The sequence below is a fragment of the Pseudopodoces humilis genome, chromosome 1 (genome assembly GCF_049639895.1).
Source record: "Pseudopodoces humilis isolate 2021_Gansu_Grassland_sample_001 chromosome 1, ASM4963989v1, whole genome shotgun sequence".
In the NCBI taxonomy this organism is placed as follows: Eukaryota; Metazoa; Chordata; class Aves; order Passeriformes; family Paridae; genus Pseudopodoces; species Pseudopodoces humilis.
In genome coordinates, this window is record NC_142200.1 from 58,622,455 (window position 1) to 58,645,654 (window position 23,200).

General features: G+C 36.1%; 2 protein-coding genes across 11 annotated transcripts in view; one reads left to right on the plus strand and one right to left on the minus strand.

Moving 5' to 3' along the window:
* The window catches only part of ZNF236 (zinc finger protein 236), a 76,231-nt gene extending 60,267 nt beyond the window's left edge, over nt 1-15,964 (plus strand). For all 4 annotated transcript variants that reach the window (XM_005517311.3, XM_014256839.2, XM_014256853.2 and 1 more), the window contains 7 exons: nt 472-624; nt 1,258-1,448; nt 3,116-3,247; nt 4,742-4,939; nt 10,596-10,725; nt 13,510-13,686; nt 14,122-15,964. In XM_005517311.3, the coding sequence (XP_005517368.2) occupies nt 472-624; nt 1,258-1,448; nt 3,116-3,247; nt 4,742-4,939; nt 10,596-10,725; nt 13,510-13,686; nt 14,122-14,249 (1,109 nt within the window). In that variant the 3' untranslated portion in view covers nt 14,250-15,964. The remainder of the gene's footprint in view (nt 1-471; nt 625-1,257; nt 1,449-3,115; nt 3,248-4,741; nt 4,940-10,595; nt 10,726-13,509; nt 13,687-14,121) is intronic.
* Nucleotides 15,965-17,531: 1,567 nt separating this feature from the next.
* MBP (myelin basic protein) overlaps nt 17,532-23,200 on the minus strand; it is a 110,739-nt gene continuing 105,070 nt past the window's right edge. For all 7 annotated transcript variants that reach the window (XM_088052984.1, XM_088052954.1, XM_014254920.2 and 4 more), the window contains 3 exons: nt 22,934-22,966; nt 21,851-21,973; nt 17,532-19,346 (listed from right to left, as the gene is read on the minus strand). In XM_088052984.1, coding sequence (XP_087909110.1) covers nt 19,290-19,346; nt 21,851-21,973; nt 22,934-22,966 — 213 coding nt within the window. In that variant the 3' untranslated portion in view covers nt 17,532-19,289. The remainder of the gene's footprint in view (nt 19,347-21,850; nt 21,974-22,933; nt 22,967-23,200) is intronic.

Below are 23,200 nucleotides of genomic sequence, written 5' to 3' on the forward strand. Positions count from 1 at the left end.
CATAAACAGCTGTCCAGTAGCATATGAGGATTTTCACAGTCCACAGTTTTCCTATGGCATATTTTTCTTACATTCATCAGCTTTGAAAGATACTCCCCAAATCCACATTTGAAACCCAAACATGTTTGCTTTGAGAACATGTTAGATTAGTTCACTGTTTTATTTATAGCCTCAGTTAACAGCTGGATTTTTATAGATTGATCAAGTTGGTGCTTTGAATCTAGATAAGTAAGATCCATATTTGTCTAATTACTAACATCGAGTATTTCTGTACGTGTTAGGATCTGGATTTCCATAATAACATCTGTATTAAAAACTTGTCAAACTGCTGCATAAAAATCTGCATGTGTAGAAGTTAGTTTTATGTTTTGGTTATATTTTCTACTTCTATTATTTTATGATCTGTTGTAAGAACAGTAGCAGAATAATGTTGAGATGATTCCAGTTACAGTAGGACTTACTTGTCTTCAGGCCAAGATCTTATTCAGCATAATTCTGGAAGCACTGATCTGAACACTGGCTTAAGGCTGACAGCACCAACCATCAGCAGTCAAACTACAGGTGCTACATTAACTATAAGCAATGACCAGCTTCTTTCTCAGGGCCCTTCACTAAATGCTCCAGGTATGCATACCACAATTTTTCTAATTGGAAATAATATTTTGTTTAAAAAGTAAATACTATAATGGAATGGTATAATCTTGCACATCATGATTCAGGAACTTTGAGTGATTCGTGTGTTTTCTCACAAGCTTTAAATTGTTATGTCAGTTTAAATGAACTTTATTCTACACACTAAGAAAAAAATGAAAACAAGAAGAAATATCTTAAATTAGTACTTTGAGGCAGTTAGAGGAGTATTGAAGAATTATATCTATAAATTGGAGGTTGACAAAATCTGGTGCCTTTGCTGCAGAAGTGATAAAAATATGAAGTTCGTTCTAGTACTCAAATTTTGAGTTTTTAAGTATGTATATTGATTTCTACCTATATATGTTTGTATATGCACATGACCACTTGTGAGTGCAATACTGTGTTCATCAAGCTACATTTAAATGTATTTTTTCTAATTTTATCATCTGACTGACAGCTTTAGCTTCGTGATTAGCTGTTTAACTGATTTTGTTGATTCCACAATAGAAAATCCTAGCAATGAGAAACAGAAATTACTAAGTTCACTTAAAATAAATTTGCAGTGTAATGTTTATGTATGTAACAGATTTTATTTTTTATTTTACTATTTTGCATATGTTCCAGAACTTAATACAACAGGCGGAACAAACCTTCCTCCAGCAACACCCACATCTCAGTCTGCAGTTTCTGCACAGAATTTGGTGATGTCTTCATCAGGAGTTGGAGGAGATGGTAGTGTCACTTTGACTCTTGCTGACACTCAGGGAATGTTGTCAGGTGGTCTTGATGCAGTTACACTTAATATCACTTCACAGGTAAGACACTTTCCTGAACTGACAGATAAATTTGTGTTTCTGTCTTACACAGCAGGAGTTGCAGATTTTGCTTAGAAAATAATTTCGTCCTGTAAATACATACTATTTGAAAATGTAGTTAATTTTTCTTCTCTCTGCCAACCATGTGTGTACGGAATCTAGAAACATGAACTGTTTGAACAGAAATGCAGATAAATTTTGCAGGGTTGTTTGTTTTTTAAATGAACAGATAGATTCTGCTGTTTCAAACATGGTTTGAGATCAGTTTTTGGTGTTAGACCATGTACTTCATTATCACTATTCAGTAATACAGCATTGTACTCCTAAATATATTATTTCATATGGTAATTTATTTTTTTTCCTACTTGTGAATGGGAGAGTTCAACAGCAGTTGTGACAGTTCTTTTCACAGCAAGTAACAGGACAGAATTTAATTGGCTACCTTTAATAACACATGGCATTATAAGAAATTTTATTAAAATGGTGCTGTATGGACTGTCATCTGCTCAGTAACCTTATTATTTGTTTTATTTGTAGCATAACTTAAGAATTTTGTGGTGTCATCTAGAGCCAAAGACATACTGGCAAATAGACTCTACAGAGTGGGGAAATAAAAAAATAATAATGAAAGACTACAAAGCGAAAATGGGTTGTGCGGTTGACATTTCAATGTAGATTTTACATCTGAAAATTTGAACTGTTTCTTCCATTTTCTTGGCTTAACTAGGTTTAGATTGATTTTTATTTTTTTTTAACTTCTTGATCTGAGTTAAAGTGTGTAAATGCATACAAATTAAATACTATTTATCTTGCATGTGCTGTGATTAAAACCGGTGAAGCAAAGCTATGTGCTTCCCTCTGCAGTTTTGCTCTGGGGAAGGGAAGAAAAGATTTCATAAACAATTCTTAAGATATGTTTGTAATTTCTGGTATCATAGAGTAACAAAGCAGTAGCAAAGCAAAATATGGTTTCATTTCAGGCTTTGTAATAGTTTAAGTGATTACATTTGGCAGTGTTGCTATTTATTAATAAGATCCCATGCCTCCTGTTAAGAGAAGCATAAATAAATTGAAACACTGCATAGCTATTATGATTATTCAAACACAGTTTATGTTGCTAGAAATCATGGTGAATAGACAGGTAGTATGTAAAAGCACTGTGTTTCCTGGGGAAATTTGAGTCATTAGAAGTAGTGTAGAAATAGAAGTAGTAAGATATTAGTAATTACATATCCTAAGTAGTGATTTTGCGTCATGATTTCATGGGATTTGGAAGTATGTTTAATCAAGATGTTTAAGTAAAGGAAGATACTGTGGGAAGGCCATGCAAGAGAGCAGAATACAGGGGTTAAAGAAAAGCAGTGGAAGGCTAAAACATTCAGCACTTGAAGCAAAGCTGGTAAAAATTAATCGAAACTGAATCTAGTCTTACAAACTTCCAGCTGTTGTAGTCCTTAAATGGTTGGATATAAATTTAAATGAGAAAATGAGGGAAAACAGTTGCATTTATTCAGATAGGATTATGAAATGTTTCTTTCTAAAGGAAAAAACACAAGTACTATTTTGGTATGAAAACTTAAATTACTACAGTTAGCTGTTTAAATACAGCCATTTAAAATTAGTTACTCTTTTTTTTTTTTTTTTTTTTGTGCTCCTCTCTCTGACAGGGTCAGCAGTTCCCTGCTATACTCACAGATTCCAGTCTTGCCAGCCAAAGTGGATCAGGATCACAGCAAGTCATACTGGTGAGCCATACACCCCATTCAGCACCTGCAAACTCTGATGAAATAGCGTATCAGGTACATACTATGCATTTCTGTATCATTTGTGGTAAAGGACTTTTATTTATACTGGAATAATTTCTTTTTATCTTGAATCATGAAGGCTGATGTCATTCCCAAAGAAGAGTATTGGGAAGAGGTTCTCTGTGACTTCCTGGTCACCCAGGTTTTAAATTTTGAATTAAAAAACTCTTTCATATATATATATATATACATGTACATGAAATGTGTTGCTAGAGGACATGAAATGATTCACACTTCTATTGTCAGTGTTAGAACAAAAACTTGTGACTTTATTCTTAACTTGAGTATTTATAGATTCTTGACAATGACCAGGGATTAGATAATTAAGTTAGTACTTTCCCAAACACACTGGTCATGCGAAATGTCCATCAAAAGATGTTTCTTAGAAGGAATATGATAAACATCTATGTTTACAGTTGCTTTCCTGGGAAAGCAGCTACAGTTATGAAAAACAAAATCCGAAGGCTTAATTTTCAGGGCAACAGAAATGTAATTAATAATTTGTTTCTTTCTACAAATCACGTAATATTTCCAAGTAAGTTGGTATTTAGATAATAGAAACACATAACTTTTGGAGCTGGGGAGGAAAAATAGCACCTATTGGTACACTTTTTCCATTCTCTTTCTGTATCCAGGTTGTTTCAGTGATGGTGCAACATAAAGCCTTAGCAATTTCTTATGCCTCTGAATCATAATATAAACTTCTACATAAGTAATACAGTTTTGTTATTAGAAAATATGGTTCAGACTTTTTTTCTTGAAGGCAGAATGAATGTTTTCAACCAGCCTGATAAGACAAGCTCTAAAATAGGAGAAATGAGAGAGGCAGGTGGTGACTTCATTTGTTGCTTTCTGTGTTACTGTACTTAGGATTCTTCTGTATCTATAAAGCTGAATTTGGTATTAAAAAGGAATTTGGTATTAAATTATCTGAAGAAAGTAGCTTTTCCAGGCAGTTCTCACTAGTTAAAACAAAACAATAATGCAGCACACCACCATCTAATTCTATCAATTATTGATTGTGTTTCAGTACTTTAGGAGGTAGAACTTCCTTATGAAAATAGAATCCCCAATAAAGAAGTTTAACAAATAGAAAATATTCTCCCCTACAAAATCAGAGATAATTTTTTCTGTCCAAAATGCTTTTGGCTTTGAATTCTGTTTGGTGGCAAATTGAGGATTATCTGAGATGTTCAGGAGCATAAAACTGAATGTAGAAAAATACAGATACACACATGTTCTATTTATGATGTGTTACGTCAATTTGATCATAGTTATTAATGTTGTTTTCTTAAAATTCGTGCGTGTGTCATTCTTTAGAGCAATGAAATAGAAGTTCATATTTACATATAACTGACTTCTTTTGTGTCTTTAAGTCGCTTGCAAATGCCCTCCAAATGTTTGTCATGTTGAGGTAGATTTTGAAAAATAAACAGATGTGGATGTGCTTACAAAATTACCTGATAGTGTATTTATGAATTGTTACAGGTGACAGAAGTTTCCCCTAATGTGACTAAAAGCAGTCAAGCAGAAAAAGAAACTCGTGGGCACCAGTGTTTTGAGTGTAGCCAAACCTTTTATTCCGTCACCATGCTGACACACCACTGCAAAGAGGTTCACGGCAAGGAGCGAATACATGTTTGCCACATCTGCAATAAGGCCTTTAAGCGGGCAACACATCTCAAGGTATTTGGTAACAACAGTTGATTGTTCTCTTAACTCCTTTTGTTGTGGACTTTCTGTGATACTAACAAAAGGTACCTATTAGCCCTTTGTCTTTGCTTTCCCTTTACAGTGTGAGAGGTGTGCATCTGAGAGAGGGAATCTGAGTGATAATGTATGCACAGATAGAGAACTCTCTTCTGGAGCATGGAGAGGATTCTAATGCATATATTGACTACAGAATGAAAAATGTTAATGCCTGTCATGCAAGTAATAGTGTCAGGAAAAGACTTCATTTACTTTATTTGCATATGAATATCATCAGTGCTAATCTGGATTTCCAGATAATCTTTCGATATCTCAGGAAGTTACCTGCTTTACAGTCTTAACATTTCATTTGTAGGTGCTCTGTCATGTGAGTACAAGTGATAGAGGAAGTGTTTGTTTTAAAATGTCCTTATATTATTGCTGTTGTCTAGTGATATTTTCTCTGTTTTCTCTAGATTATGAACAACCTAATACTTCCAAGTATTTTAAAAAAATTTGTGGTGTACCTAAGTTCTTAATTGGATTATAGAATGTTCCTTTTAGGAACTTTGGGCTGTGCTAGACAAATGTTTTGTTCAAGCCAGTATCTTACCTCTGAGAGATACTTACAGGAAGTATCTTATAGAAGAGCTTTAAGAGAAGAGTAAACATATAAGTTGCACAGAATTTTGCCATCTTCCCAGAATTTATAGCAAGAAATTTTTGTAGCCAAAGGCAATGTATTTATATTTATTTATATTATCTTTATATTTATATTAGCTTTTAGGAGAGCTCTTCAGTAGATTTCCTTTCACTTTGATATAATATTTTAATGAAATAGACTCTCTTTGTGAAGTTCACCCCCTTGGAGTGATCATGTCTGTCAACTAGACTATTGGAAACTATCAAAAAATGTGTTGTTGTGAAATTCTTAACCTCCGAGTTAGAAGAAATTTTCCAGGAAAAAACAAAAGCGTCTTAATACTTGTTTTCCATAAGTAATGATAAGAAACTCCAAAAATCAGTCTGTCTTAAGTTTGTTTCCTTAGAATTGGGCCCAGGTTAAAGATATGATAACTTCTTAGCCTAGTATGTCCCTTGAATTATTATCCGTAACTGGTTTTTCAGGAAGGCAGCAATTAAAGTTGCAATAAGAAGTTCAAGGACAGTCACAAGAGACTTCAGGGCCTTGGGACAACTTGTTAAGGGATCAGAAGCACAAATAATCTTCTCCTCTATCCTTCCACTTGCAGAGAGTGGTGTAGGAAGAGACAGGAAGGGCTGGCAGATCAATAACTGTCTCTGAGACTGACGTCACCAGCAGAATTTAGGCATTTTTGATCATGGATTGGTCTACACAACATCAGGCCTGCTGCAGATGGGCTACACTTGTATCAAAGGGGAAAAAAGATCTTTGCTGAGGAGTTAGCAGGGCTCATTGAGAGAGATCATCTAAATTTGTAGATTTGTAGGGAGGAAGGGATAAAAACCAGACTTGCTGGAGGTAAGCTTGAGGGCAGCACACCAGTGTTTGAGGGTTCATGTGCCAGCAAGGCCCTTCAAGCTCCACCCCAACGTGTTGAGTATACTGGAGCGCATTGGAAGAGTCCCTGTGCTGGTGCATGCATTCCATCTCAGTAGAGATAGGGGAAATGGTCAGTGACCTGCTACACCACTTGGACATGCACAAGTTGTCTATAGGACTGGATGGAATCCATGCAAGGGTACCAAGGGACCTGTCAGAAGAGCCTGCCAAGCTACTTTCAATCATTTATGATGAACGGTGCTGGCTAACCAGGGAGGTCCCAGCTGACTGGATCTTAGCACCTATGATGCCCATCTACAAGGGCTGGATAACTAGGATTAGGATCTTGGAAACTACAGGCCTTTCAGCCTGGTCTCAGTGCCAGGAAAGGTTACGGAACTGCTCACCTTGAGCACCATCATGTGGCACGTGCAGAACAGCCAGGAGATAAGGCACAGTCGGTACGGGTTTATGAAAAACAGGTCCTGCTTGAGTAACATGATTTCCTGTGACAAAGCAACTTTCTCCGTGGTGCTGGGAAATGCTGTGGATGTTGTCTACCTGAACTTCAGCAAAACCTCTGACACGGTCTCCCACAGTATTTTCCAGTCAGGAGAAACTGACCTCCATGGCTTGAATGGGTTCACTGTTAGCTGGGAAAAAGTTGGCTATATGTCCAGGCTCAGAGAGTGGTGGTGAATGGAATTACATCCAGCTGATGGCTGGGCACAAGTGGTGTTCCCCAGGTCTCAGTTTAAACTGGTTCTGTTTAATATCTTTATCAATGATCTGGACAAGAGGATCGAGTGCACTCTCAGTCATTTTGCAGACAACATCGAGCTGGCCAGGAGTGTTGATCTGCTGGAGGGCAGGAAGGCTCTGCAGAGGCATCTGGCCAGGCTGGAGCAATGGGTTGGGGCCAGTGGTGTGAGGTTCAACAAGGCCGAGTGCCGGGTCCTGCCCCTGGCTCACAACAAGCCCAGGCAGAGCTGCAGGCTGGGGGCAGAGTGGCTGGAGAGCTGCTGGTGGAAAAGGACCTGGGGGTGCTGATTGACAGTGCCTGAACATGAGCCAGTGTGTGCCCAGGTGGCCAAGGAGGCCAATGGCTTCTTGGCCTGTACGGGGAGCAGTGTGGCCAGCCAGGAGCAGGGCAGGGATTGTCCCCCTGTTCTCGGCACTGCTGAGGCCACACCTCAGATCCTGTGTTCAGATTTGGGCCCTCAGTTCAAGAAGGATATTGAGGTTCTGGAGTTGAGTCCAGAGAAGGGCAGTGGAGCTGGTGAAAGGGGTGGAGCACAAGTCTTAAGAGGAGCAGTTGAGGCAAGCTGGGATTGTTTAGCATGGAGGAAAGGAGCCTGGGGTCACTTAACACTCTACAACTACCTGAAAGGAGGTTGTGCCCAGGTGGGGGTTGGCCTCTTTTGCTGGGTGATGAGCAATACAAATTACCTCATTTGTGCTAGGGGAGGTTTAAATTGGATATTAGGGAAGATTTCTTCACGGAAAGGCTTTTCAGGCAATGGCACAGCCTGTAAAGGGAAGTTGTTGAGTCACCAACTCTGAAGGTATTTAGAAGGTATGTAGATGTGGCACTGTGGATAGTGTCTTTGTAGACATAGTTCAGTGGTAGACTTGTTAGTGCTGGTTAATGGTCAGCTTTGATCTTAAAGGACAGTTTCATTTACCACTGGATCGTCATGTACTAAAACAAATTCCACTCCTCATCAGACTCTTTTCTTTATCAAGGTGTTAATAGCAGCTTCAGCTGTGAGCAGCCTTCAGCTGCACATTCAAAGATAAATGCTGGGGTTTGGCTTAGGGTTTTGGGGAGAGTTCAGTGATCAGTTACATTTTATACTGTCTTTAGTATAAAATCAGTCTTCATTTTATACTGATGGAATTCTGGAGATCACCAAAAATATTAAGGGCACTACCAAACATCAGGCTTTTCAGAAAAATCCAGTAAGAGGTAAGGTTATCAGTGTTTAGATGCCAGTATGTCACTGTGTGTTTTCCAAATACGTCAGTACCATCAGTTTCACAATTATCCACATCAAGTACAAACACCTCCACCACCTACCCAACCCCCAGTGCTAAGGCTTTTCAGTCCAGTGACTTCAGTTCCCCTTCTGATCTGGGTTACTCTCCTGCTTCACAGCTTCAGAAAGGAGAATCTTAAGACATGCGCAGTGACTAAACTGTCCAATTTCATATGAATATGTAGTGGAACTATCTGGAAGATGTCTGTTGATAGTAAAAAAGGCACAGACATGATTCCAAGATGAAAGGAAAAAGGCCTTATCATCTTATTGAAACAATGGAATAAAACAAACTTTCTATTGCCACACTTTCAGAGGTGGTTAGAATTGATGTTTCAGGAGTAATGGGGTATAAGAGTGGCATACTAATGCATGAGGCATTTGAAAGAAGGTTTCCTGGTCTTATTTTCTGATTAGAGAATGATTTTTTGCTACCCCAAGACAATTACTCTCTGAGGAATAAGAATTATGCAAATAAAGTTGTAAAACATCACATGAACAATCAGTGAAATGCTAACTATAAAGAGATGATTACACTTCAGAATGTTGCATTTCCATGAACTATTTTCAAAAGTATATTTATTTTACAGGAAAAGTATAAGAGGTGCACAGATCAGTGGAACAGAATTGCATCACAAACTGTTTCTTCAGAGAAAGCTGACAGAAAGTTTTACAGGGCTATCTGGATGATATGTTGCTTGCCTTCAAGTAGAACATGGGGTTTGGGTTGTTGGGATTTGGAGGCTTGCTTTTGTTTGGGTTTTGTTTGGGTTTTGTGGTGGAAGAAAGAAGCAACTGGTTTCAGTTAATTTTTCTGAAGTAGGTCACAGTATGCTTCCACCATTTCAGTGTTTGAGGGGGTAATGAACGAGATAAAACCAAAAGATTTTGTTTATTTCCGCCTAAGCAGGGGTTTACATATACCTGATTTTTCTCAGGAGACCTTATATTATTTCCCTATAATACTATTATTATAATTACTGTGATAATAATATTCTTCCGTGTAACTGTCTCGCTGATTTTCCAGTGTAAACAAACTCTGCAGACACAGTTTGCTTCTGTTCGTGGAGTGAGGAGTAGGACTTCATAGACATCAAGAAGGCTTATTGTTTAGGTATAGTAAAGACTAATTAATAGTTTAGTTTGTAATCAAATAGACTAGAAAAGAGTATCCACACACATTTTAGAAAGTGGACAAGTATTTGCAGTACTGTTTCACAGACAGTTCTTGATTAGATTATTTTAGTTATATATATATTTATTTATTTTCTTTTGTAATTTGAATTTTATCTGGGTATTAATAAATAAATTTTAAATGAAAAATATTAATAGATAACATAAGATATTCTTCTAAGTTTCATCTGGCCCCAGCATCAGTGTATTAAAATCACTGAAATTAGAACTGTTATTAATGCTTCTTCATGAAGAAAAAACATCCTGCTGTCTTACCATTAAGAACCTTAGTGATTTTATTTTCTGGTGTGTTTTTCAATTAAGAGTCCATTGTGAAGTCTTCTGTTTGCATCTTGCCATTGTGCAGCTGTGTTGTGTGTATGTTATTATAGCTGCCTCTTTGAGGCCTGTACAGTTTGACAGTGTTTTACCAATTCAGATGCTGAGGAATACCCACATATCAGACAAGGAGGGAGATGGATGCTGTAGAGGAGAGGGGGAAAAAATCCTACGTTAGCTTGCAATGCACAGTTTTCAAAATACCTCTTTGTAGATGAAAAGAGCATTTAAGGAACTCTGGTTTGGTTTTCTGTATTTTATTTTACCTCAGATAATTAGTAAAGGTACTGATGTATGCAAAAAAAAAAAAAAAAGACATACAGTTATTGATGGAGTTTTTCAGAAGTGTAAAGATACCAATGGTTAGAGAGTTGATACTCTCTACAAAAAAAAAAACAAAAAAAAAATCTCTTACTTAAAAGGAAAAAACAAATGCAGGCTTCCATTTTCTTCCAGCTTGTCTGCTGATGACTAAGATCCTCTGCTTTTGTCTACAAGGTGTGAATATATTTTTATGTCAAGTACTGAAGTATTTTTAAATGGTCTGAAATTTCTTTTTTTTCCTATGCTGGCTTAGGAACACATGCAAACCCATCAGGGTGGACCTTCACTGAGTTCCCAGAAGCCTAGAGTGTTTAAGTGTGATACCTGTGAAAAAGCTTTTGCTAAGCCGAGTCAGCTGGAGAGACACAGTCGCATCCACACAGGTGACGCCAGAAATTATTTTTATCTGGGGATTTCTTATGGATATCTGGGTGTTATGTTTGGAGCCCTTGCTTATGGTTTCAGCTAACTACTTTTAAATATCAACTTAAGCTTAAAAACCAAGTAAATTTCTTACCTCAAATGTTTAGAAATTAAAAGGAGGAACAGCAAACTTGAAAACTCGTGCTTCACTAAGCTGATCTGTAAATTGGAACAGGCAGTACTGCAGTGATTATGTGAGTGCATGAGCTTGTGTCTAAGGGTTTGTCAGCCTTTGAAGCAGATTAATAAAAGCATATTTTAAAACATTGTTTGAAGTGATTTAAAGACTAGTTATGATCATCCTTAAGAATATAGAAGAATGTGCAAATGAGGGGGTTTAACAGTGATGTTAAACAAGGGATAGGCTTGATGGCTGATATTGACTGCTGTATGCAGTGCTTCACTGTACTACTTGCACAGGTCATCAGTTTCCAATGCCAGTGCTTTTAGTTTGTTGTTTTCTACTTTTCTACTTCTACTATTTTCTTCAACAAGTAATCTATAAAAAGTCTATACTGTCTTCTCCTAGGGAGCAGAACACTAATTTTCTGTGATGTTAAGTGCTTTTCAGGTTGCAGCTTCTGCCCTGCTGTACACAGGCCCAGCTGCCCTCCGTGTTGCCTTCTGTGCCTGAAAAGCATTCTTTTTAAGAACATGAATTCTATATATATGAGTCCGTTCTCTGAAACAAGTTCTTTCTTTTCCCCTACCACTGCTACAAATAAAGAGCTGACATGGCTTCTAAATTTAAAGAGGACGGGGTAAAAGTTATCTGTTGCTAAGATGGAGGGGACCAATGAATTTGGCTGGATTAAAAAATAGAATTAGAATTTGGCTGGATTAGAATAAGAAGATCCCCTCAAAAAAGTTATTCTCTCTTCAAGTGAGACAACCAGAGCTCTTTCCCCAGCATCAAGCTGTTTTGTGGTTACTGCATTAGAAAGGAATATTCTGGTTCTACTGTTGGTAGGAAAAGACAAGCAGGGGTTAAAATCCAAGGAGATTAAAATGCCCTCAATAATTTGCTTTTTTGCAAAACTGACTTAAATAACTCAGACTCTTGAAAAAGTTATTGTCTCCTAGTTGAAGGGTTCCACAAAATGTGCAGGAAGCAGGAAAGACGACCAGTTGTCGTTTCCCGTGGTTAGTTTCATTTCATGCTGTTGCCCCATTGTAATAGGCACAGAGCAGTTCAGGGAAGCTGAGAACAGAGCAGTCGCCTTATTGATCAGTTTCTCGTGGATCTTCACCATCATAGGAAGAGTTCTTCATGTTTTGGAATGACTCGTAATTCACTCAGCAAATCCTTAAATCCTTAGATATTTTTGTGTTTCTTGTACTAGGGGACTCATGGGCTAGGCTGTAACAGACCTTACTAAATTCATATTTATTTTTGTGCTTCAACAATGTCAGGCAACAATAGAGACCAAAAGAGTGAAAATGTACTGCACAGAAGTGTTTAGATAGATACACTCACATAAACTATGATAGGAAAGGTTAATCTAAATCTAAACTAACTTGTTTCCATAAACGTACCATCCTTGTCTGTGAGAAATGTTTGTGATTTCTATCTTGACTAAACATATTTAACCATTTCTAATGGGTAACTTTACTGAATCAATGGCCAGAAGGAAAACACATTATTTCTCTAAATAGCTCTAAATATCTTGCTATTTAGGATTTATCAGTGAAGAGTGGTTTGATGAAATTTGAAATTAGAGGGAAGCAGTTGCTTCCAGTTCTACCAAAAAGCCATATGGTAATCCATTACACCAAAAAGGCTCTTCGCCTTCACTGAATTAAAAAAATGGAATCAAAAATATTTGAGGAATTCTGGATTTCTCTTCAAACTATTGAAAAAGTTGTTAAGAACAGAAAGAAAATTTCTTTGCTTTAAGGGACCTTCTGTTGATTGTCTGAGAAGTTGGATTTGGTGGGAACACGTAACATACAGGCAATGAAGAGAGAGGGATATTGATCCTGTAAGGAAGAACATGGAAATGTGTTTTTACTCCTGCTTGTGCTTTGTGCTAATTAATATCAAGGAATATATTGGAAAGTGGTTTTCGAAGTCCTTAATGACATACAAAGTGTTTATGTCAGAGATTATGGTGTTGAGTGTTGAAGCAAAAATCTGGTTTTGCAAAGCAGGTATTTTTAAATTTTAAAGTATTTTTAAAGTTAATATGTTTTCATGTTTATAGTTAGAAATCACAGTAATATTCTGGCAGAATTGGAACAATAAGCCTCTTTTGGTGAGATATGGGAATCACTAGTTGCTGTTGGCAGAGGAGGCCACAAGTCCCATGTAGAATTGCCAGGAGACTTCTTTTTGTTAACATACTTGACTTTTTGGTTTCTTAAAGGCATCAGCTTTGTTAATTCTAGTATATTGCTTTACCTGCATTACTCTTCATGATGTAAAAAGGTGGTGGTTTCCTTAAGTGCAGAAATGTCAGATTGGTAAATTGATTTTTTCTTTCATACCTCTACTAAATAACTTACCTAGATGATAAATTGGATAGGAAAGATCATATCAGTGATTTAGTACTTATGTAACTATTCTGACATTAAATTTGAGATTTTTGCTGACTATGGAGCTATAGCATTGTTTGGAGAAAGCCTTAAGGAAAATGATGATGTCTGTTTCATTTCTAGATTATCTTGATAATTTTTACTGAATTCCAAACTGTATTTTAATCTTAAAAGGAAAATTATGAAATATGTTTTTCTTTCTTATAAAGGGGAAAGACCATTTCAGTGTACACTGTGTGAAAAGGCATTTAACCAGAAGAGTGCTCTTAAAGTCCACATGAAAAGGCACACAGGAGAGAGACCTTACAAATGTGATTACTGTGCAATGGGATTTACACAGAAAAGCAATATGAAGCTGCACATGAAACGGGCTCATGGTTACACTGGTATGTAGCATGATGGTAGTACTGCTGGGGGCGGGAATCCATATGTTTAGTTAGGAGAGCACGGAGCACTTCCTTTAAGTTACTGAGGAATCAAGCACTAATAGCCAAAAACCACAGTTGATGAGCTAATAGTTGTACGTGCAACCCAAAAATCAGATTGAAACAGCAATTTTTTGGTTTTTATGGTTCCTTGTTTTTTATATGGAGCTCTGTGTACAGAAATACAGAGTTGAAAAATTATTCCAGGAAAGCAATATATTGTATTAGATTTTTAAATTTTTTTTTTTCCAAGACTGCCCAATGAATTTACAGTATCTGAAGTAATTGTAATACTGTTCCCATCCCTTTATTTCCAAGTGCTATATTTGTATTTTTCTTACACCATACATCAAGTCAAACCATACTCACATGCCTTTTTCTCTTGTGCCTTGGTAGGTCCTGTACAAGAGCCTGCTAGTCACCAAGAACAAGAAGGGGAAGACATTAGTCGCGCTCTGAATTTAGAAGAAGTGGTACAAGAATCTTCAAATGAATGGCAAAGTATAGGCAATGTTTTTCGATAACATCTTGGAATTTGAAAGTTAAAAATGTTTCTGGGACTCGAACTTTACAGTTAAAGCTTCAAGCATTGAAGATACCAACAATAGAATAATATATTATAGTTTTTTTAATTATTTACAAAAGTTACCTAAAAGATGATTTCTTTTTTTAAAGCTTGTAGAAGAATATTGGGAAAACTTCATTTAATCTGTGCTACGTTGTCTGTGAATCAATGAACTCAGGTAATAATGTATACAGTTTCATGTTTGAATTCACAGCCAGTATATCTATTTAAAAATAAACTGTACCTTTATATCAGGATAGAATGATTCCCATTTTTAATGGAGATGAAGAAGAACTTCACAGGAAAATCATGAAACTGTCAGTCAACATTTTTAATGTGTTTAAAGAAATAATTGAGATTGGAAACAAATGTTGCATTTGATGATGCATGCAGTATAAAATAGTGGAGTTTTGCCTTTTTTTTTCTTACAAGGCACAGGAAAAGGTATTTCTTTTTAAAGCTTTCTTTTTTAGTGCATTTTGAGAATTTGTTGAAAAAAAAATAAAATACTGCAAGCTCATGGCTTTTCTTGAGTTAAACTCTTGAGATGGAGCATGTTCATTTTCATTCCAACCACGGAGGCAGATAGATGTTAGTTTTTACAATAAAAGTCTTGAGTTTTTGGACTTGGCAATAATTACTTAAAAAGAATACAAATAAGAAAAGGTTCCAGTAAAAGCCTCTGTTGTTGTTTGCTGTACTGGGTCAGCAGGTCCATATCTCAGTATCTGTGGAAAGCAGCCATATACTAAATCTGTGAGATAAATAAGTACAATATTGTGGTAGCAGTGATAAAGTTAGATGCACACTAGGTCACCTATACTATACAATGTTCCCCAGTGCTGTAAACAGTTATCATTTTGACTCTGTAAGTTCCTTATTATTTTCTTTGTGGATTTTGGAAATATGTTACATTTATTTGTTGTTTAAGTCATTGTTTCAGCAAAACTACCTAGCTGACTTGAGTGTTGCTCTCAAAGGTGCCACTTGTTAAGCATATTCATAGCAAAGAAACACTGGAGTAAAAGCATACTTGTCTTTTAGACATTCCAAAGACAGAAGCTGTTTTCTTAGTTTTGCCTTGTTCTTTTGAATTTTATTTATATATTACATATATATAGATATATATATATGTGTGCTTATATATGTATATATATATATTTAAAGTTTATGAGCCTCTGTGTGGCTGATCAGTATATTTTGTAAATACTAACCCCAGTTGCAAGGAGCTCATCTGTTTGGTTGCCACAAATACTTCTAGATCAGTGGTGAATATGTTGTACAATAATACAGACCTGGACTTTAATTTACTTTCTAAAAGATAATTGTTCTCAGATCCAAAAAGCCCTTTTCTGTAAATATTGTCTATATTATGTCTATGATACAAACTAGTTATTTCAGGTGGCTGAAGCAAGAAATCGCTGTTGGTTTTGTTAGGGCATCTCTTAATTCTTTTGTTAACTGTTCAGCATATGTATATAAGTAATATAGTTGGTGACATAAAAATAACACTTTTGTTATGTGGAATATTTAATTGAAAAACATGCTAAAAATAATATTACTTTTTTCCAAATTCTGTTCCGTGTATTTTTTAAGCATATGATTCTGGATTCTTGGAGATTGGAAAAACTCTGTTTACAGAAGTCTGTTTGAATATTAGATGTAAAGAATAAAGTCCTTCCAGCAGTGCCTTCCCTTCCAGGCAGCCTGTGAGTGTTTCAGGTGTTTAAGAAAGACGTTGTATTTTACAGTCGTTTGGCCTCATGGCATAGCATGCGGTTTATCTGTAATAATATAGCAAAATGTGCTGTGTTGCATGTACCATGGATGAAATTTTTTCCCTCTTATTTCAGGGAATACTGTATAAATGCACAGAGTGCTTGGAACTCGGTGATCTTTAAAGGTCCCTTCCAACCCAGAACATTTGTGATACTTGGTACACACAACCTAAAAGCTGATCTTATGAGTAAAAAGATGGCATTTTTAATGGTTCACTTCTCAAAGTGTTGCGCCTTGGTTAAAGGCAGTGAGTCTGTCTAGCAAGTCTTGGAAGTGTTAAATAAACAATGTGAGTTATAGAGTCAGCTGACATTTTTCCTGAATTCAGTTTGCTATTCCTCCAGCACTTGGAAATCCTGTCAGCTACAGTAACAGACTTCTAAAAAATTTATTTCTAATATTGTATTTGATTCCCTTCATCCTCTTCCCCCATGAACTTCAAGTGTGTTGACAGAGGTTTTTATAGCTTTGGTAAGATTGAGTTGGAGCTCTTCAGGGCAGTGTATGTGTTGATACTCAGAACGAATAGAGACACAGTAACCAATATGTCAGTATTTTCAAAAGCAGTGTTAAAGCAGATGCATTATTTAAGGAAACAGAAGAACTCCTGTTCTGAGGAGTGCTTGAAGTGCCATGTTGTGGGTAAGTGAACAGTGCTTGGGACAGCCTCTGTTCTTTCTGGTTTAATGCAGTTGTAGACTTGTGCTAGCCTTGGGGTTTTTTGCTTGCATCTGCTCACAATTTCTTTTGGTTTATGTCCATTCCTTCAGTACATTGAATTTCGCACTCCTGGTATTGGTTGTACATTTCTGTTTCAGGAAAAATCCTTTGCTTACAAATCAAATGGCCATTTAAACTGCTGGTTTTCATCAAAATCAGTAATGTGTAACTAAAAGAATAAATTTCAGGCCAAGTTTACTCTCTTTTGTTGGTAAAACAGTACTTTCAAGTAATGTACCTATTCCTTTAAAGGAAATAAATCCAAAAAGACACTTTGACCCTCTGGGAAAGATGACTGAGGTGAAAGTAGAGTGATGAAGAAGAAGGAAGGAAGAAGTTTTGGTTAAATTCTATTACTCTACAGTGCAGTATTTTGAAAAATGTTTTTTTTTAACCTTAAATATTCTTTCACTTTTTGAGGGCTGTTTGCACCACAGTTGTTCATGAGGGAGGCTGGTTTTTATTGCCTGTTCATAGACATTTTATGCCTTGCAATATCTCTCTGGCTTGCAGCTGTCACTCTGTAGACACTGACATTCCATAACTCTTGCGTCCTACTGTCAGCCTTCTGGGCCATGCAGTGTCACTAAAAGCCTGTTTGCAAGGCCTGAACTTTATTCATAAACTTGGAGAGGTGGGAGAGAATAAACCAAACAGACCTAAACATATATATATGTAGTATATAAGTATATATATATATTTATATCTCCTCTTCCTTTGTAAAAAACAAAACTGGCCCAAGTTTCATTTCAAGTTGATTACTTTATTTCAATAGTGACTATTTTTAAAAGCTCTGTTCCTATAAGAACAATATTTGTTCAAATTAAATCAACTATTACGTTGCAGAGTATACATCTGAATGAAGCTAACAATAGAAAAATACACATAGCAACCAACCAAGGTAATAGATGTAATACGTGTGTGTATGCTTAATAATTTTGGCAGTTTTGTTTTCTTTAGTCTTTATGTATTTTCTATCATCTCATCTTCCATTGCTTCATATTAATGGACACTGATTTAAACCTACAATAGATTTAGGTGTGAAATGCAATTAACATATATATTTATAGGTAACTTTTACTGGGCACTTATTAGGAATGCTGTTTCAACCTAGGAAGCACTAACTGTAATCTACAGTGCATAGGCTAAAACTAAAAAATAAAATAATTAATCAGACACTTAGATGACAGTTTGAAGAAATGGTAAGTTTAAGTAATAAAACAGTGCAATTCAGAAGAGCCTTTTATTTCCCTAAGTGTGGTTGGAAATACCATCTCCACACTTTCATTTTAGTAATTTGTGAATAATTCATTTCTAAATCTAACTGAACTATAATTTATTTCTACGAGGCAACTACAACACAACAGTTAAATGTTCACAGTAGTTTACTATGAGTTTGCTTTGGTGCACTGCCCTTAATAGGCATCCAGGTGTTACTCAGGTAAAAGATGAGCCAATCAAGTACAACACTGCTGAAATACCAAGAGAAAGATTTGAAATTCTAATGTGAGATGTGCAGGACTATCTGAGATACCCGTACTGAAGGGCTTTCTTTCAGAAATTAGACTTTTTTTTGTTTATATGCTTATTTACTTATTCTACTGCAAAGTTAATGCTGTTGCAGCAGAGTTTATGTGAAGCACCAGTGACATCCAGTGGTCACATGTGCAGTCTTAGATGTTTCTCTGGGAATATCCCTTGTTTTGTAACATTAGTCTAACTCAAATTTGAAATCCTCTTTCTCTCCCTCATCTACTCTTTATTCTAATGGTTTGGATGCAATGAGCAATTCATGGTATGGAAAGAATTTCCTTATTGCTATTGCTCCACATCGTATTGATTCTTCAACATCTACCCCCTCCCACACTTCACATACCTTGAGCTCCCAATGTTTGATAAACCTTTCTGTGACTGCCTAATCCTGTTATGAAAATAAATTATTCTGTGAGTGAGAGAAGGAAGATTAAAATAAAACAAAAAAAAAAACAACAAACCAAAACCACAAAAACAAAAAGAAAATTTGGATAAACAGTCCTTACAACTTCTGCACATGTTGGTTTTTTTTTTGTTTTTAACAGCAGTGTCTCAAAAATTCATTAACAGCAGTGCTCAGTGTCCAAGATATTATAGCTCTTTATTTGTAATTCTGATATTCACTAAAACGAAACCAGAGGAGTTGAGCTTAAATTAGGTGCTTGGGAGAAATAAAGGAGTCCAGCATACAGTTAGGGCATCCTGAAGAAGAATGGGTAAAGTCAGAGATCTTGTTACTTCACATAAAATAAGGGGAACATCTAGCAAAGCTACTTTTTATGTTCCTTTCATTCAACTGTTGCTCAGGGATTGCCAATAGAAGTTTGTATCATCTACTGCATGCAGAACCTAATTGGCATTAAGTAATGGATTGCATCTATCTAGGTAATTGTGGCAGCTGTTACTAATTTTAAGGCAGTTATATTATGAAGCAGAGTACATGATCCTTGGATGGCATCTTGGAGCTTCAGCGCCTAGCAATGGGGGAACCAGACCGCGATCCAGGTCGGGACCCAGAGCCTCCCTGTGGAGGGAAGAAAAGTGTTGCATTAATTAGAAATTAATATATATTTGGGGCTGTGCATTGAAGAACATCAATCTGTTGTAAGTATGACAGAATTTTAAATACTATCTAATGAAAATAGCCTGAAGTATATCACTAAAATATTACTGGGATTTTTACTTCAAAAAGAAGATCAATTTTCATTGTTTTTCACATAGGATTAACTTACACTTATTAAATCTTCTGCACAGGACTAGACGGTGTCTCTCATTAATTACTTTTAAGTGCATGTTCTTATTCAGGCCTTCCTAATGAAAACAATTTATTTCCTTGGACAGCATGGAAAATTTCATTTTTATGTACCCTGTACTGTGTGTATACTTTAAAACAAATAACAAAATCTCCAAACCTTGCATATAAGATGTAATAGTCACACATCTGAAAGAACTGAAATTTATTAGTTTCATTCTGCAGTAAATTCTCAGTGTTATATCAACATGAAGTTTATATGGAAAACAGATACAGGAGAAAGCTAAGACAAAATAAAAGGGCTGAAACTTGCTGTATTCTTAGAAATAATTAGGAAGTGACAAACTGTGAGGAAAAAACTGACAATTCATAAATCTGTACTTGGGAAAAGAAGCAGTTTTATAGCAAAGAGGATCCAAGTTGAAATACTGATATTTTACTTTTTTGAAATTTGAGATTAGGTTAATTTGGTATCTTGTCCCTTAACTTTAGCAATTCTTCTCTAGGCAAATCTTGAAAAATATACTTAAGACCATAAATTTAAGATGGTGTAATTTTACTGTAAACAGGTGATGACTGAACTGTTTACTTGAAAATAAACAACCCACCATGTGTGTACTTTGAGACTTCATTTTCTTAATTTATGTTCTTCTCATCTTTCAGTGCTGACTCCTTAGTTTTACGGAACTGTTACAGGAGATTTCAGCCTAATTCATTAGGTAATTGGCTTTTTTTCTTTCAAAGGTATCTTAGAGTGGATTACTTTTTTATATTACAAGACTGTAGAACTATATAAAGAAATACTAATTAATGTCTTCTGCTGTAAACAATGGGTCTAAATCAAAATGGCCTGAAAAAAACTTGTATCAAAGTTCCAGAAATTATACTGGCTGGGAAAAGATTATCTAAAAAGTAAAACTGGTGTATGTGTCTCTCAGAGATAGATAGATAGATAGATAGATAGATAGATAGATAGATAGATAGATAGATAGATAGATAGATAGATAGATACTAAAATAGCTGTGATGAATATGCAAAAAAAAGAATGTTAAATTTAATGAGAGATCATTAATGCATATTTTCAGATGCTGAAATGACAAAATGTTGCAAATAAGTCAGTATGTAGCCATGGAACAGTTGATGTACCTGAACCCCACTAAAACTACCAAGTGTACAGTGTGAAAATAAGACTTAAAATGTGTTTGGTTTTTACCTGTGACTCTGAAGAGATCATTCCTTTTCTTAAATTACAACATAGGGATTCCTACTACTTTCTTGAAATTTTTGTGCTGTCATTTGGTGCTGCATATATTTGGAAAACAACTGTACAGTGGGAGATATAAAACCTAAACTGTTTTAGAGACAAAAACGTGTTTTTTACTGCAAAGGAAGACACTGTTACATCTGTTGTAGAGAGGAACAGTAGGATTCTGAAATAATCAGCTCTGACTGCTGATGGCATCTTTATGTGCAAATAGTGCACTGGGTGATTTGTTACGAGTGAATTCACTGCCATCGTTATCTTTCAGAGAAGATACAGTCTTCCTTAAAGTATCTGCCAGTGGATATGGTGTGCTTTTCATGTGTCTGTTTCCTGACACAGAATGTGAAAAACCCTCACAACTGACCTTTTTTTTTCCTATTCAGTTTTCATGTATTGCCTGTTTTGATGTGGCTGTGCTATGCCTTGAAATGGGGAATTGAACCAGACTAAAGATACTCTGACCAAATGTTTGTTTCTAATATGACAGTTTTCTAATTTGCCCCACTTTGTGGTTCCATAACTTGTGATACTGACATATTGTAGGAGTTCTCCCACCTGGGGTGGGAATAAGCAGGGACTGCTGGAGTTGTTACTGCATTCAGATATATGTCCAGCACTGCTCTGTACTGCCCTTCTGCAGTTTTCCAGTTCTCCTTCATTTTCATTATCCTAAATAATTTAGTAGCAATGAGCTGTCACCTCATTTGTCATCTGTATTCCAGATAGTCTTTGCATTTAGTAACAACACTGATCCTGGTGCAAGTCTCTGTGGAACATTGTGGACTTAGCTACTTTCCTGATGGCTACTAACTGTGTATTTTTACCTTTGTGTCCTATCATACAAGTAGTCCCTAAGCCACAAAATAACCTTCTGGTTTATCCATGAAAATCTAATTCCATTAGAAGCTTTAAGAAAATATGGTTCTTTCAACCATAGCAGGTTCTGGAGAGGTTTGGCTTCTCTTTTTTCCAGTTCAATTTGTTTTGTACTTAAAGTTCAATTTTACTTTACCAGTTTAAAGATTCTGGAAAGAGTGCCCTGGCCCTCATGATAGGATCCCTTGTGTCCCTTATGAGCAGATTTATGCTCATAGAATTTTCCGCTTCCATATCCTGGCTTGTGTGTTTCACCACCCTGCAAAGAAAGATTTTAATGTGAATTGCAAATGATCACATTCAAATTATCATATACACATTGTAATCTTTCTTTGTGATCACTGAAATATGTAATGCTCAAATGAGGAATTTGGAGGTTGTTGCAATAAAGCAATCTTTTATGTAATAAACAAGGATGAAGGAAAGTGTTAGGAAATTGTCTGAATAGATTCAAATCTGAGGGAAGCATCAATCTGTAAAAAAATGAATTAATATTCAAAAATTAAATAGAACATTAACCTATATGACAAAACTCAAAATGTTTTAATGTCAAACACATCAGCTAATATGTGGTGTTCTGATAGTGAAAGAAATGCTTAATGGCTTGAAGGCTTTGATATTTTGTCTTAAAATGCCAGTAATTTACATGCCATCTCATATAAAATCTAACCTGTGGTAGAGAAGTAGAATTTAATTAGTTGTGAGAGAACTGTGGGAAGAACTTGTCTAGGAATTGCTTAGGCAGATCACTTGTAACTGACAGGAAAGGTGGGACAAAATCCTGAGGTTAGTGACAGCATTAGTTTTGCAGACTTTACTGTGTAAAAGCAGTTGCAAAAGTGGAATAAGCCCCTATCTCGTTCCAGCCCTCCCTCCCATTTTCGTCCATCTCAGGAGAAGAAAAATGCACCAGATGGGTCTTCCAGGAGCCTTTAAAGGAAGAGAGCTTTGCCATGCAGTGGATTTTGCTCCCTTTGTGCTGAAGCAAAAAAAATTATTGCTGCAAGGGCTGTCAAATTGCAGGATAAGAGCAAGCAACACAATTACCATCTTAAAGTGCTGTGGAAGGAGGAAAGAAAGTGGAACAGGAAAAGCAAAATAGCAAACTTGAGACAAAACAAAATTATCACGTTGCTGCAGCAGCTTGAGGCAATGGAGCAAGATATGCTTTAGCCTGGTAAATGAAAGAGCTGTTACTGAAAGCACATTTGTCACCTACCCAGCTAAATCTGGTGAGAGATAGTCCTCTTCCCTGTACATGCAAGAAAAAGAAACAATGACATGATGATCACTATGGAACACAGCATCTGGGTCTGCCGTACACAGAAGATGATGAAAAGACACCCAAGATTATGAAATAATGGCCAAATAATGAGGCAGGCAGGAGTTGAGGACAACAGTCTGTGCAGTCATTTCATGAACCAAAAAAAGGCAAAATTGTTTATTGTAATTACTAGAACTAACTTCACTAGCCATGGTTTGTCAG